The sequence below is a fragment of the Sander lucioperca genome, chromosome 7 (assembly GCF_008315115.2).
Source record: "Sander lucioperca isolate FBNREF2018 chromosome 7, SLUC_FBN_1.2, whole genome shotgun sequence".
NCBI classification, from domain to species: Eukaryota; Metazoa; Chordata; class Actinopteri; order Perciformes; family Percidae; genus Sander; species Sander lucioperca.
The window spans coordinates 35,929,902-35,945,036 of NC_050179.1; the positions used below are offsets into that span (position 1 = coordinate 35,929,902).

The window sequence follows — 15,135 nt, forward strand, 5'->3', positions numbered from 1 at the left end:
AAAAGGTGAATTTAAGAAGATGTGTCAACATCGAGAAAATGCTCTCAGACCTCAGAGGGGTTTTAACGCAGAGATCTGTCACGAGTTCAACAAACCCAATTCCACTAAACCATTTCCAATTTATTCAGATGAGCCAGATACAGAGAGGTATACATATCAAATTCAGAGAGCGGAGAGAGAGAGGGAGCCCCGCAGAGCAGACTCTGGGTCAGCAAATCGGCCGCTATCAAGTGGATTCGCTGTGCTTTTGCTTTTGCCCTGATTGCTAGAATTGAATTTCTGGGTTTCTGGGCTGAAGTCCATCTCGCTCGGTGACTAATGTTGGCGATCCAAAAGCTTTTTCCAGACCGATAAATCCACAGGGGAGGACGCAGGAAGGCAGCGGGGACGCTGATTACGGCTGGCCGCTGAGAGATTTTCCCCCCCCCCCAAAACCCAGGTCCACTTCTGCCTCGGCAGCAGTTCTGGGCTTTGCGGGGGGGAAGCAGACGGGAGGGGGGAGCCAGATTAAAGTCCTGACCCACAAATGAATTTGATGGAGGTTTAAGAGAGTGACTGTGGCACGGAGGGGAAAGAGGGCGAGGAAGACGGGCCGCTGAGACCACTGCGGTGAAGTCAGGGGCGTAGCCATGATTTCTAAAGTGAGAGGACTAATAAACAACTAATAAAATGTAAACCTAATGCACGAATTCTATGCTGTCCATTGAGCTTAACAATATATGCCATTTTAACACTAAATATTAATCCATCCATCCATCCATCTTCTTCCGCTTATCCGGTAACGGGTCGCGGGGGCAGCAGCTCCAGCAGGGGACCCCAAACTTCCCTTTCCCGAGCCACATTAACCAGCTCCGACTGGGGGATCCCGAGGCGTTCCCAGGCCAGGTTGGAGATATAATCCCTCCACCTAGTCCTGGGTCTTCCCCGAGGCCTCCTCCCAGCCGGACGTGCCTGGAACACCTCCCTAGGGAGGCGCCCAGGGGGCATCCTTACCAGATGCCCGAACCACCTCAACTGGCTCCTTTCGACGCTAAATATTAATGTTGTATCAAATTAAACATTATAACACAAATTTTATGTGTCCCTTCTATTCAAACATTTTAAGTTAGACAAACAAAGAAATGGAAGTTGTTCTCAACCTTTAAATTAAACGTTGCTTTGACTAGTTAAAAATTAATTATATGTACTAAAAAATAATACGTTGGTAAAAACACAAAACATTGTGGCAGTTTCATGTTAAAACAGCACACAATGTTTGTGTTCAGCATAACTCTGGAACTTGTAATTATGTGTTTTTGTTGTGTTAAGTGAACAAAATATTTTCATTTTGTTGAACATGAAAGTGACCGCTTGTCATATGAACATAAAAACATTGAGTACATATTTTGACAACCTTTTTTTAAGTTTACTTAACTATAAAAATATATGCTAAGTGCACAGTATATGTGTTGTTAGTTGGCCTTGAACTAATTATGTGATGTTGACGTTATACATTTAAGTAGAATGAACTCAAAAGTCAAAAATTGTTGACTTAACATAAAAAAATTATGTCAACCTCACATGGGATGATGTTTTGTGTCAAATGAACATAAAGTTTTTATGTTGTTTTGACAATCCTGAACATTTGTGTGGACGTAACATTAAAATTTTGTGTCATCGATGGATTGGGGTTTACAGTGCATCAAAATGGCGCCATAGGAGGTTCGCGGTCCGAGGAGAAGCTGACCCCCTTGGGAAAATAACTAATTGTGATTATTTTGACTGATATTACGATTGCGATGTGATTCCCGAGATTGGAGGGAATGATCATTTTTGTATCATTATTCTCATTGAAAAATATTTTTAAAAAAAATTTAAAAATGATTAAGTGTGATTTTTTTGCGAGGATCTGTACCAAACAGAGATTTTTTCTGTAGTTTGTAGGATACGATTTGTAGGCCGGGACGTCTCTGCAGCACCACAATACTTTATTTAAGAATGGTTTAACACATATTTTGCCTTTAACAAATATTGCTCCTCCCTGTGATTTGGATATTGCACTAAGTGATTTCGATAAAATTGCGATTAATTGTGCAGCCCTACTGTTCATTTGTCTCTCCAAGTTACAAATTCCCACTAGTGTACATTTCATTTATGATTGATGGAAATATCGACATTTCCATAAACCGTTCAATACTGTTTTACTGCCGCATCTCGCCCAATGGGAGACCTGCTAAGATCTTAACTGGCCACACGGAGGCGGAGCCAACGGACCAAATATGTGGAACTAATTTCCTCAATAGGTAAAAAAGTTAAGACATTGAATGCATTACTCACAGGGACGTTGGAAGTATTTTGTGGGAGGGGGGTGGTGTAAATATATGTGTGTGTGTGTGTGTGTGTGTGTGTGTGTGTGGGGGGGGGTAACTTGCACACTCACCTACTTATGGTGCGTTCAAATCAGTGTTAATTTCGTTGACAAAGACTATGACAAAAAATATTCGTCAACAAACCTTTTTCACGGACGAAAACTAAATAAAAACTAAATAAAAAGTCAGATATGATGACGAAGACTGTGACGAAATATAACAGACACTTGTTAGGGACGGAAATGTTAGGGAGGGACGAATGGAGAAGAGATCCAATCAGAACCACTCTTTTTTTGTGGGACAAGTTGGGAAGAGATCCAATCAGAGCGGATCTTTGAGGGTAGGTTGATTAATGCGGACGCAGCAGAGCCATTTTAAAAAGCCGCGGCAAATGCAGACGCAACAGCTAAACAACCGCAGCAGCAGTTACACAGGAGGACGAGTTTGCAGAACTTTGCACAGTTTCGAGGACGTTTTATAGACATTATAGTTAAGCCTGGTTCACACGGGACGATTTTAAAATTGTCGGCCGATTTTCCAATCCTGAGAGACTCCACACACGGCGATAAAAAATCACGGTCTAACAGTTTTGGTCGTACAGCGTGTGGTGCGCAGCACACGGCAAAATAACCAATCTGACTCCCGAGCATTCCCAGGTCAAACGGGAAATCTCGCAAAATCCCTCAAGATCAAACGTGACTTCAGAGTAAACAATCATGGCGGACGAAGAGGATGCAGTGGCGATAGTTTGTAGTTTGTTTTTAGGGCGATGGTCAAAGAAGTGGAGACAACGCGAGCATGGACTATACTTGCTCTACTTATCTCCGACGTCCACCGGACTTTCTGGTGCGCCGTGCCGCCGGCTGTTTTGATGTTGTTTCCCGGTGCTTTCCTCGCCGCCTCGTCACCTCTCTTTCTGATTGGCTACACGCCACAGTCCACAGGCTGCGTGCTCGTTTGTCCCCGGGGGGACACCACACACGAGGAGGAATCGGGCCAAAACAATCCAACATGTTGGATATCCCCGATTTGAGATGGGAGCGGTCCCGACGTCCTTCCGAGCAGACGAGAGCAGTCTTAACACACCACACACATTTTACCATAATCGGAGCATCCTTAAGATTGTCGGAAGGGGTGAATCGGGGCTAAAATCGGCCTAATTATCCTGCTGTGTGAACCAGGCTTTAGTTGTGTTTAGTTGCACAGTCTTAGTTACACAGCTTTGGCTGATTTCAGTTGACTTCGCTCGTTAGCAACGCGCTAACGTTTTGCAGTGCACCCGGTCCGAGGGCAATGACATGTCTCATGAACAACAGAAATGTCAGAGCTAGGTCTAGGACCAACCGGTAAATCTGTGTCTGTATTGCATATTCAAACTTTAATACCGAAAATTCTGGAGAAACATTTAGTCAACTAAATCCACTGTAGATTTAGTCGACTAAAATCTGCTAATATTTCGTCTACTAAAACTAGACTAAGACTAAAAGACTAAAGACTAGACTAAGACTAAAACTCTTATGGTATTTAGTCGACTAAAACTAGACTAAGACTAAAAGATTTCAGATGACTAAAATAAGACTAAAACTAAATGGCGTGTTATTCAAAAGACTAAGACTAAATCAGAATTTGCTGTCAAAATCATCACTGGTTAAAATCAACTCAGACCTGTTGTAAGTGTGGGGGACAGAGGGCACCGTCATGTACAGTGCGGGGGACATGTCTGTTCTTGGCGTTAATGGGCTCCTGTAGAAAGGACATAAGCCACGTGCCAATGTGCCAACGGTTGGAATCCAGTGAAAGAAATGAGCGGAGAGTCAAACTGTCCTTTAAAGTCGGGGCCAGACGGGATGCTGCCTCCGAGCTACGGAGGATATAAAGGCCAGTCTGACCGGGATGTTTCGCTAAATGTCACGGTCTGACCGGGACGCAAAGTTCACCTCCACCTGCTTCCACAGGCAGGACTGTCTCTCTTCATATCACGGAGACTTTTCCCAAAGATGACCCCTAATTACCAGCAGGACGGTCCACAGAGCTCAGCCACGGCTACTTTCTCTTCTGAGCTTTTACCAGATAATGAGGCTCATTAACATTGCTACGTTTCCCCCTCTCATTCCCCCTGCTCTGGCGTTTCCCCCTCTCATTCCCCCTGCTCTGGCGTTTCCCCCTCTCATTCTCCCTGCTCTGGCGTTTCCCCCTCTCATTCCCCCTGCTCTGGCGTTTCCCCCTCTCATTCCCCCTGCTCTGGCGTATCCCCCTCTCATTCCCCCTGCTCTGGCGTTTCCCCCTCTCATTCCCCCTGCTCTGGCGTTTCCCCCTCTCATTCCCCCTGCTCTGGCGTATCCCCCTCTCATTCCCCCTGCTCTGGCGTTTCCCCCTCTCATTCCCCCTGCTCTGGCGTATCCCCCTCTCATTCCCCCTGCTCTGGCGTATCCCCCTCTCATTCCCCCTGCTCTGGCGTTTCCCCCTCTCATTCTCCCTGCTCTGGCGTTTCCCCCTCTCATTCCCCCTGCTCTGGCGTTTCCCCCTCTCATTCCCCCTGCTCTGGCGTTTCCCCCTCTCATTCTCCCTGCTCTGGCGTATCCCCCTCTCATTCCCCCTGCTCTGGCGTTTCCCCCTCTCATTCCCATTCTGTCTCGTTCTCTGAGACTTAAAGCTACTAAAGTTACCATGGCAACTACCAGCAGCGGGCGGAGTCTCCACGCTGCCTGTTTATGCCCAGTATACCAGGATGTTGATGAGATATGAGGTTTGGGCGTGTTGTGCACGGAGATCAGTTTTGCCTCAAAACTCCTTAAAAAAAAATCACCACATAGCGATGTAAATGTAGCCTTAACAACATCACAGAGAACAGAACTGACTTTCAGTACGAACACAGAGCCGACCCGAATAAATTTGGTGTCCTATAGGCAAGATTGCAGCAGTTTTTGTCAACGTTGGTTCATATTTTTTGTTGTTTTTCATATGTTTTAAATTTAGAAAGCATTATGTTGTATTATACTGAAAGCAGCAGACCTGACAACACTTCAAAATCTGTTTATTGGGCGCCTGGTTAGCTCACCTGGTAGAGCGTGCGCCCATATATAGAGGTGTACTCCTCGACGCAGCGGCCGCAGGTTCGACTCCGACCAGCGTCCCTTGGCTGCATGTCATTCCCCCCCCTCCCCCTCTCTCTCTCTCTCTCTCTCTCTCTCTCCTCCTTCATGACTTCAGCTGTCCTATAAAAATAAAGACCTAAAATGCCTCAAAAAATAATCTATTATGGCTCATATGGTGCAGCCCTTCAAGTGTTGGACAGACTGACATCACCAAGAGGGACGCTCCAACACGTCCGCCACCGCTGGAAAACTTTGGGAAAATCCTGTTTTACACGGCTGCACGTAAACGGGAATATTAGCGGGAATATTCACTTTCATTAGCCGTTAAAACAGCTCAGTCAGAATATTTTTTAACCCTGGTGTCGTCTTCCTGTCAACCATGCACATTGTTGTTTTCTGGGTCAAAAGTTAAATCAAAAACTTTTTGGGCATCTTTTTCGATCCTTTTGTTGCTTTTCTTCTAATTTTTTGTCACTTTTGTCGACTGTTTTTATGTCAACGTTCTCAGTGTTTTCCTCTATGTTGATTTTGTAGCGGCGGCCCGCCATGGCAACATTTCTGCCGCCACGGTATCAGAAATAGGGCAGACGCACAATGTAGTCGCGGTGGCCTTTTAAATTATCCTGCCGACATAATGCCCCCCTCACGCTTCAGATGTAAAGTTATTTGCTGTCAAAGTGACATCAAAATGAATGGGAGTCAATGGGATGCTAACGGGATGTGAGTGCTTATTAGCATCAAAATGGCGCCATAGGAGGTACGCGTTGTGAGCAGACGCTTACCCCCTTGAGTTATACGGGAAGTTGATATTCTAGTTTATCATATCTGAGGAAGACAGCAAGTTAACATCCACAACAACAAGGTATCCAGGGGATGTAGCAGCAGACACACTGACATCACCATCTTTCTACAAACCGTGCTCTCGTCGGAGAGCGAGAGTGACATTTGGTCGGACTTTGAATGAGGTACTAATATGAAATAAGTCATCGGCTGGATAATCTCTTTAACCTTATCAGGGAACATTTATTCATCTCCAGAGCGCCGAGCCTCGGGCCGCGGTCCCGTGCTCGCTCAGCCAGAGCTACGCTGATTACTGGATCCGTGTTGGTCGGGGGGGGGAGACACACAGATGGGATTAGTTTCTCAGGCAGAACATCAGACGTGGCTTTATACCGCAGGCAGCAGAGAAAGCATTACTGTACGTCCACACCGCCGCCGACTTGAGCTGCAAAGAAGCTCTGGCCGCCCGGTCGAGGACGCTGGTCAGAAAGTCCGGGGAAGCTGTTTGAGGCTTTGGCCGCTCTGACGTAGCAGCATTCTATGTTCATCATGGAAAAAGATCAAGCAGCCACTGCACGGCCAATACACTGACACTAGAAACCTTTTATAAATGACATATATAATGACAGAATGTGTATTGGTTGTTGGTCGCAGCGGTGTCTGTTAGCAGTTAGCTCGCTCGTTAGCCGCTGAACCGCAGCAGCGTGCAGGCAGAGCGAGCAGCCGCCAGCTGTTGATCCGTGCAGGACTTCACCGTGAGCGGACTGTTTAGAGACCATGTGACCGGCAGGTAACGTTAACTGGTCCCTATACGCAAATATCATAAATGATAGGGAACCCAGCAACGGCCATGATGAGCTTCTCCTCCTTTTTCTCTGAACTAATGTTTTGGTAGGAACCAAAGTTTACATCGTATGTTTCTCTGGAATCAGCCAGCGTGAAGGACGTCTATATTCTGATTGGTTGCCGCTGAACCGCGTCATAGCTCATTACCATAAAGTTGACCTACTTTCAACTTTCTGATTGACGCTCTGGTCGCTCAAAACGCCCAAAACGCGACGCCGACAGATTTTCCGCTCCTTGCAGCTGAGAGAAGCAGCTTCCATTGAAAATGAATGACTTCCTGTATCTTTAGAAGATCAAGTCGGCGGCGGTGTGGACGTACCGTTAGAGAAACCCACGCTGCCGCTCATCTCGGAGCTTTGGGCCGGCAGTGATTAGAGGAGGGGTTGAAATTAATCATTGCGTTTTTTTTGTACTTTGTCGTTGCGTTTTTTTTGTCAACATTTATGTCTTATCGTTCGACATATTTCTCGCTTATTGCAACGTTTTTTTTTTAGGGCTGCCACCTCTTAGTCGATTAGTCGACTAATCGGTCGTTTTGGTCTTAGTCGACTAAGATTTCTTTAGTTGATGAGTCATTTTTTATGCTTATTCATGCTTAATTACTCATTTCCAAGACACTTATGAGCACATTTCTGGTAAATACAAGATTTAAAGTGGTGCTTTTGCAGGATTAATTGTGGAGAAACTCAGTTTTACAGATGGTTCATTAACTACATTTATATTGTGCTTTTCTAGTCTTAACCACCTCTCAAAGAGCCCAGCTCTGTCGATTACATCAACTAATCCATTAATCAACAAAATCATATAAGTGTTAGTCGACTAAGAATTTCTTTAGTCGAGGACAGCCCTAGTGCTGATATGAAATTTACAAACAAAATGTTGCCCAAAAGTGTCAAAAACTTTGAAAAAAGTGATGAAAAAGTCACACAAAAAAGTCGAAATAAGTGGGGAAAAAAGTCTAAAGATAGATAGGCATAAATGTCGGAAAAAACGGCGGAAATTGAATATATAAGTGTTAGTCGACTAAGAATTTCTTTAGTCGAGGACAGCCCTAGTTTTTTTCCCCCCACTTTTGGTGGTTTTTTTTCCCAACGTTTATGTCTATCTTTTGATTTTCATTTCTTCATTTGATCTTTTCATTTTTCGTTGCTTTTTGTCACTTTTTTCGCCTCAATTTTTCCGGCATTTATGTCTTATCTTTCAACATTGTTCGTTGCTTTTTCCGTTGCTTTTGTTGTCGCATTTGTGGTCGCTTTTTACGCGTGATTTTCCGATGTTTTTTCCTCGGCTTTTTCTGCCGTTTTTTTCCGGCTTATACGTCTATCTTTCGACATTGTTCGTTGCTTTTTCCGTTGCTTTCGTTGTCGCATTTGTGGTCGCTTTTTCTGCCGTTTTTTTCCAGCTTATACGTCTATCTTTCGACATTGTTCGTTGCTTTTTCCGTTGGTTTTGTTGCATAATTTTTCTGCCGTTTTTTCCAACATTTATGTCTTATCTTTCGACATTGTTCGTTGCTTTTTCCGTTGCTTTTGTTGTCACATTTGTGGTCGCTTTTTACGCGTGATTTTCCGATGTTTTTTCCTCGGCTTTTTCTGCCGTTTTTTTCCGGCTTATACGTCTATCTTTCGACATTGTTCGTTGCTTTTTCCGTTGCTTTTGTTGCATAATTTTTCTGCCGTTTTTTTCCAACATTTATGTCTTATGTTTAGACATTTAATCAAAATTTTGCTTTTTGCTGTTGCTTTTGTTGTCGCATTTGTTGTCGCTTTTTACGCATGATTTTTCGCTGTTTTTTCCGGCTTATCTTTCGGCGTTTTCTCGCTTATTGCAACGTTTTTTGACGCTCACTTTGACGCTCACTTTTGGTGTTTTTTTTCCAACGTTTATGTCTATCTTTTGACATTTCTTCGTTGCTTTTTGTCACTTTTCTTTTGGCTTGTTAGCTAATTTTTCTGCTGTTTTTTTTTGCCGTTTATGTCTATCTTTTGATATTTTTTCGTTGCTTTTTTGTCGCTTTTGTTGTCAAATTTCTTGCCTCATTTTACGCTGTTTTTTCCGACATTTATGCCTATCTATACTACTCCTCTGTATCAAAAAAGAAAGTAAGGGAAAGTTACCTCAACTTCGGTTTCGGAGGGGGGGGCTCAGCTTTTCTTAGACATAAGTAGGGGGGGCGCCAAGGAAAAAAGGTTGGGAACCACTGGCTTAGTGGACATGAAGCAGTGCCGTGTGTGAAAGTCTACTCTGAGCGATAGTGCTACGGAGCCAGGTTTTCAGGCGGCGAAGAGCTGAGAAAGCTTTCGGAGCCAGCAGCAGACACTGGTAAACAGAGGCACAAGTGGATCAGCTGTTCCACCCCGGTGAAAAGCCCTCTCGTTACTAAAATGATCCCTCTCTTCATCCCACACCCCAAACATGACGTACAAAATGTCGTGGAACAGAAACAACAACCAGAGATATTTACAAGCGATCATTTTATTGTCATCGCAGTTTGCTAAGGACGCACCGGGCCGATAATCGGCCGTCGGACAGTCTGAGGTCGGTGACTCGAGTCTGTTCGGTGTGTCCTGTGCCGTCGTCCGTTGGAGGAGCCGTCGGCTTTTATTTTGGCCGACCTGACATGTTCAGTCGGAGACAGGGCAGTCGGGACTCACCCGGAAATGGGGAGCGGATGGATCTTTTAAACTGACCTTTGTTGATCTGAAATGAAGACAGATTCAGCAACTGCACGGCCTATTTCTCTCTTAAAATGTTTTCAGAAACACGTTTCGTTGAACTATTTTAGTCCAATATGAGATCGTATTCTGAACGAGCCGCCATGACAGTCTGGCTGTGAATTTCCGGAGAAAAAAGACCCACGTGACGCGTTCGTCCAATCAGCTGCCGGATTTCATTTTCTGGGAAACAATACAGAGAAGCGCCGCCTGCTGCTGTGGAGACGTATTACGTTTCACGCACGCGCAGAGCGTACGCTCAAGTCGGCGTCTCCTCAGTGTGTTTTGAGGCACTTTTTTGGACCTCGGGGACCCGACTGATCAGTCCGACTGGCTTTACTGCCGACGGTCGGCCGTCTGGTTGGTGTGTAAACACCTTAAAAGGGGGTGCTGCCGCCCCTCCAGCACCCCTACTTCCTGCGGCCTCGGGGCTTCTCAGGTGCTGCGAGCAAATCACTCCGCCCAGGTATCACAAATAGCAGTGCTTCGCCTTTCTGAGAATATAGTTCCCAGTTTATATACGGTTAGAAGATGGCTGTGTCTCGTGTTTTTTGATATATTTTTTTTTTACATTTTTGTTGTTTTTTTTTATTTGTTTTTGAAGCTTTTTCTGACTTTTGTCACTTTTTTATGTTTGTCGATTTTATTTGACGTTTTTCTTGTTTTTTTTCCCGCGTTTTTGAAGCATTTGTCACTTTTTTCAACCATTCTATTATTATTTTTTCCTTCAAATGCAGTAAAATCTAATAAAATACCCAAATTAATTGAAAGTATTGAACTGGTCATTTATTTTACACTAAAGAACAGTGTATGGAAACTATCCACGTTATTATTTTTTGGAGAATTTGGTTGAAAGAAACCCAAATTTCTGATATAGAGACTTTTTGAAAATGGGTCAAATTTGACCCGAAGACAACAGGAGCGTTAATGTGTTAATGACACATTCACATTCATTCATTCATTCATTCATTCATTCATTTACAGCAGCAAGCAACAAACTTTCTTCCCAAAAAACCGAACAGACTCTAAACCAGTCACAGAAAACAACCTAACATCTCCTCACGTCCACCTTAACAACATTTATCCTCAAACAATCTCCGTTTTCCACCTTTAAACGGTTGTAACCCTGCCAGTTGTCAGTTAGTTGTCAGTTAGCTGTCAGTTTGACCTGCGTGCTAACAGCTAGCCGCAGCGGCTAACCGACCGTTAACTTTTGAAAAACAATGTCGCGCACACAACAAGATTTCGGGGGACAGCGGGGCAGTGAAGCGTTCATTACAGCCGCTGGAGGTCTCTTTACTGCCGTTTAAAATCACAACGTTGCCTGAGAAACTCAAGCTAATGCTACAGATGCTCACACACCTACCAGCAACGTGAGGTCCGTCTTCCTGTTGTTGTCATACGTCATACGTGACGTGACGTAACGTGACGTGAGGCGTCGCCTCCCGGGTCCTAAAACCTGCGGGATATGCCTGAACCTGTTTTACACAGTCTAATAATTATAATAATAATAATAATAATAATAATAATAATTTATACTTTATACTTTATTTATATATGGAAAGCCGTTTAATTCAATATTAAATAAAGTAATAAATTAATTAATTAATACATAAATACATGAATAAATAAATATGCCTTTGAAATACATCATGAAATTAAAAAAAATGAGGCAATAAATTCATAAATAATTAAATACATGTAAATATTGGACTTATGAGATATAAGTCTTGTGGACTAATTGACTCATTTATATACTCATATTTAAATGTATTTATATATTTATGTATTTATTGCCTTATTCATTTATTTCAGGATGTATTTCAAAGGCATATGAATTTATTTATTCATGTATTTATGTATTAAATTATTATTTATTTATTTATGTATGTATGTATTCATTTATTTAATATTGAATAAAACTACATTCCTTAGTCTGTGGCCTGAACATTATTTATCTGTTTCAGGTTGATCTTCTAAAGACTAATTCTTTTAATAAAAATAAAAAATAAAGAGAAGCACTTTTCAATATTCTTGTATTTTGTATATTAAAAAAGTAATTAAAAAATTCATATTCACACACACCAGCCTGAGCCTCCATTTCAACAATGAATGAATTAAAAGTAGCTATGCGTGTTAGGGCCTACGTACTGTTGCAGCCAATGAGCAGCCGACGGGAGCTGGCTGCAGACGACTTAATCACCATGAACAGTTTGTAATGTTCTATCAGACTAGACTAGATCTGGGGAGTTTACTCCCCGGAGTCCTTATGTTTTTTTGTTCACCCAGCATATTTCCTTGGATTAGGATGGCACCAAGATCTTGGTTGCAGCTGTCGCCGTGGTCCTGCTGCACCCTGCTACGCTCTGCAGTGCCCTGCTGCGTCCTGCTGCGTCCAGCTATGCTCTGCTGTGCCACGCTACATCCTGTAACGCCCCAGCCCGGTCTCACGGCAGTTCGTGTAAATGTCACGTTATTTTTAATCTATTGATACGTGTTCACGGGAACGTTTTTCTGGTTTTTTTTACGTGGTAACAGCACAAAAATGTGAAGTAATGTATTTCAATGGGAAGCATATTTCGTGGTCACAGCATGAAAATGGTAGGGAGTAGTATAAAGAGCCCAAAATCCGCATAGGGAGGTTGGTTGCGGGGGTGGATGGGTCACACAATACAGGACTTTCACCCGGGCGAGAGGGGATCGCGTCCCGCGTGTGGCGTTTAGTTTCCCGTAGTCTTCCTAATCACAACCGTCCCGTTATTGTGGCCGTCTCCCGGCGTGTGAGGCGTCCTTTCCCTGTAGTGTTTTTCCTAAACCCAACCTCCGCCGTCCCGTTATTGTAAATGGGGAGCGGATGGATCTTTTAAACTGACCTTTGTTGATCTGAAATGAAGACAGATTCAGCAACTGCACGGCCTATTTCTCTCTTGAAATGTTTTCAGAAACACGTTTCGGTGAACTATTTTAGTCCAATATGAGATCGTATTCTGAACGAGTCGCCATGACAGTCTGGCTGTGAATTTCCGGAGAAAAAAGACCCACGTGACGCGTTCTCTTTTTCTGACTTTTGTCACTTTTTTATGTTTGTCGATTTTATTTGACGTTTTTCTTGATTTTTTCCCCGCGTTTTTGAAGCATTTGTCACTTTTTTCAACCATTCTATTATTATTTTTTCCTTCAAATGCTATAAAATCTAATAAAATACCCAAATTAATTGAAAGTATTGAACTGGTCATTTATTTTACACTAAAGAACATTGTATGGAAACTATCCACGTTATTATTTTTTGGAGAATTTGGCTGAAAGAAACCCAAATTTCTGATATAGAGGGGATCGCGTCCCGCGTGTGGCGTTTAGTTCCCCGTAGTCTTCCTAATCACAACCGTCCCGTTATTGTAGCCGTCTCCCGGCGTGTGAGGCGTCCTTTCCCTGTAGTGTTTTTCCTAAACCCAACCTCCGCCGTCCCGTTATTGTTGCGCGTCCCCCGCGGCCGTCCCGCGGCGTGAGGCGTCCTTTTCAGCCGTCTCCCGGCGTGTGAGGCGTCCTTTCCCCGTAGGGTATTTTGTGCTGGCCACCATGTAAAAAACGAGAAAAACGTCCCATGAACACGTATCAATAGATTAAAAATAACGTCACATTTACATGAACTGCTGTGAGACTGGGTTGAACGCCCTGCAGTGCCCTGCTATGACATGAACTACTACGACTACCATTTGTAGTCACTGTTCCATTATCTTTACTGTGACTATTATTACCACTGTTCATCACACCCCCAACCGGCACCGTCAGACACCGCCCACCAAGAGCCTGGGTCTGTCCGACGTTTTTTCCTAAAAGGGAGTTTTTCAATTCAATTTCAATTCAATTTTATTTATAGTATCAAGTCATAACAAGAGTTATCTCGAGACACTTTACAGATAGAGTAGGTCTAGACCACACTCTATAATTTACAAAGCCCCAACTATTACAGTGGTTGCCTCAAGAGCAAGCATTAGCAGTTGCTATTGCGACAGTGGCGAGGAAAAACTCCCTTTTTTGTTAGGAAGAAACCTGGGACAGACCCAGACTCTTGGTAGGCGGTGTCTGACGGCGCCAGTTGGGGGAGTGGTGAATGGTGGCAATAATAGTCATAATAAAGATAGTGAAACAGTGATCACAATGGTAGTCGTAGTAGTTCATGTCATAGTAGGGCACAGCAGGGCGTTACGGGGTGTAGTGTGGCACAGCAGCCTGGGTGGACGCGGTTGGACGCGGCAGGACGCAGTCGGACACTGCGGGGAATCGCAGAGCGTAGCAGGGTGTAGTAAGTCCATAGCGTCAGCTGCACCCAGGACCCCGGTGTAGGTGCCACCCAATTCCAAGGCGATGTTCTGGGTGAAGAAGAAGCAAAGGGACTCCGGGGAGAAAACTCCCCAGAGCTAGGTTAGTAACAGGCATTTCTGGGACTAAGATGCACACAAAAGGAGACAAGTGAAAAGAGAGAAGAGGGAGCGGCTCATTGTGTCCTTGGAAGGAGCTTCCCACAGCAGTCTAGAGTTATAATAGTATAACTAAGAGAGGCAGGCTTTCCTCACCACTGTCGCACTAAATGCTTGCTCTTGGGGGAATTACTGTAATTGTTGGGACTTTGTAAATTACAGAGTGTGGTCTAGACCTACTCTATCTGTAAAGTGTCTCGAGATAACTCTTGTTATGATTTGATACTATAAATAAAATTGAATTGAATTGAATTATAACTACTCGAGAGTCTGCTCTTGAGACTTTGCTCTAATTTTTGGGACAATTAGGGCAGGATTCGGGATTCGGGACAACTGCTTGGATTTCGGGACTGTCCCGAATTTTTCGGGACGTCTGGTCACCATAGATATGGAGTATTTCTTGGGGGAAAAAACCACCAGGATTACCCTTAAAGAATGACTTTCAGAAGCTTAAGACTCTCCAGATTTCTGAGATATCTTCTGTTTGTCTCTCTGCAGCCTGTGCATTTACATCTCATCGTCATTTAGCTGAAACATTATCGGCACTTTACACAGACGGCCAAGAACACAGCAGAGCTGTTAATGGACACACACAGTAGAGTACAGGCTGCTGTGGGGATTGAATGTGCAATCTCTCAGTTACAGGACAGAACAGTTTCTCCAGGCCTCCGTGCTGCCAATCAGACAGCAGGACAACTGTGGAGCCAAGCTGGGATTGAATGAAAGGAAACCAACAGCTCACTTTTTGTGTCACACAGTGACAGCATTTCAGAGAGCCAGATGAATGTTTTTTTCATTTTTAAAATATTTTAAGCTTTGAGCATCTGTTAGGTCACCAAATCTCAGACATTAGTACTTAATAGTGTGAATGTAA

The 15,135-nt window shown here is 43.7% G+C and overlaps 1 protein-coding gene across 2 annotated transcripts in view; it reads right to left on the reverse strand.

The window, feature by feature from the left end:
- Positions 1 to 11,235, reverse strand: part of immp2l (inner mitochondrial membrane peptidase subunit 2) — a 194,309-nt gene extending 183,074 nt beyond the window's left edge. The window contains exon 1 of one of the 2 annotated variants that reach the window (XM_031279895.2): positions 11,150 to 11,235. In XM_031279895.2, the coding sequence (XP_031135755.1) occupies positions 11,150 to 11,191 (42 nt within the window). In that variant the 5' untranslated portion in view covers positions 11,192 to 11,235. Of the gene's footprint in view, positions 1 to 11,145 lie in introns of both variants that reach the window. The other variant, XM_031279896.2, reaches the window with a different exon arrangement.
- Positions 11,236 to 15,135: the final 3,900 nt, after the last annotated feature.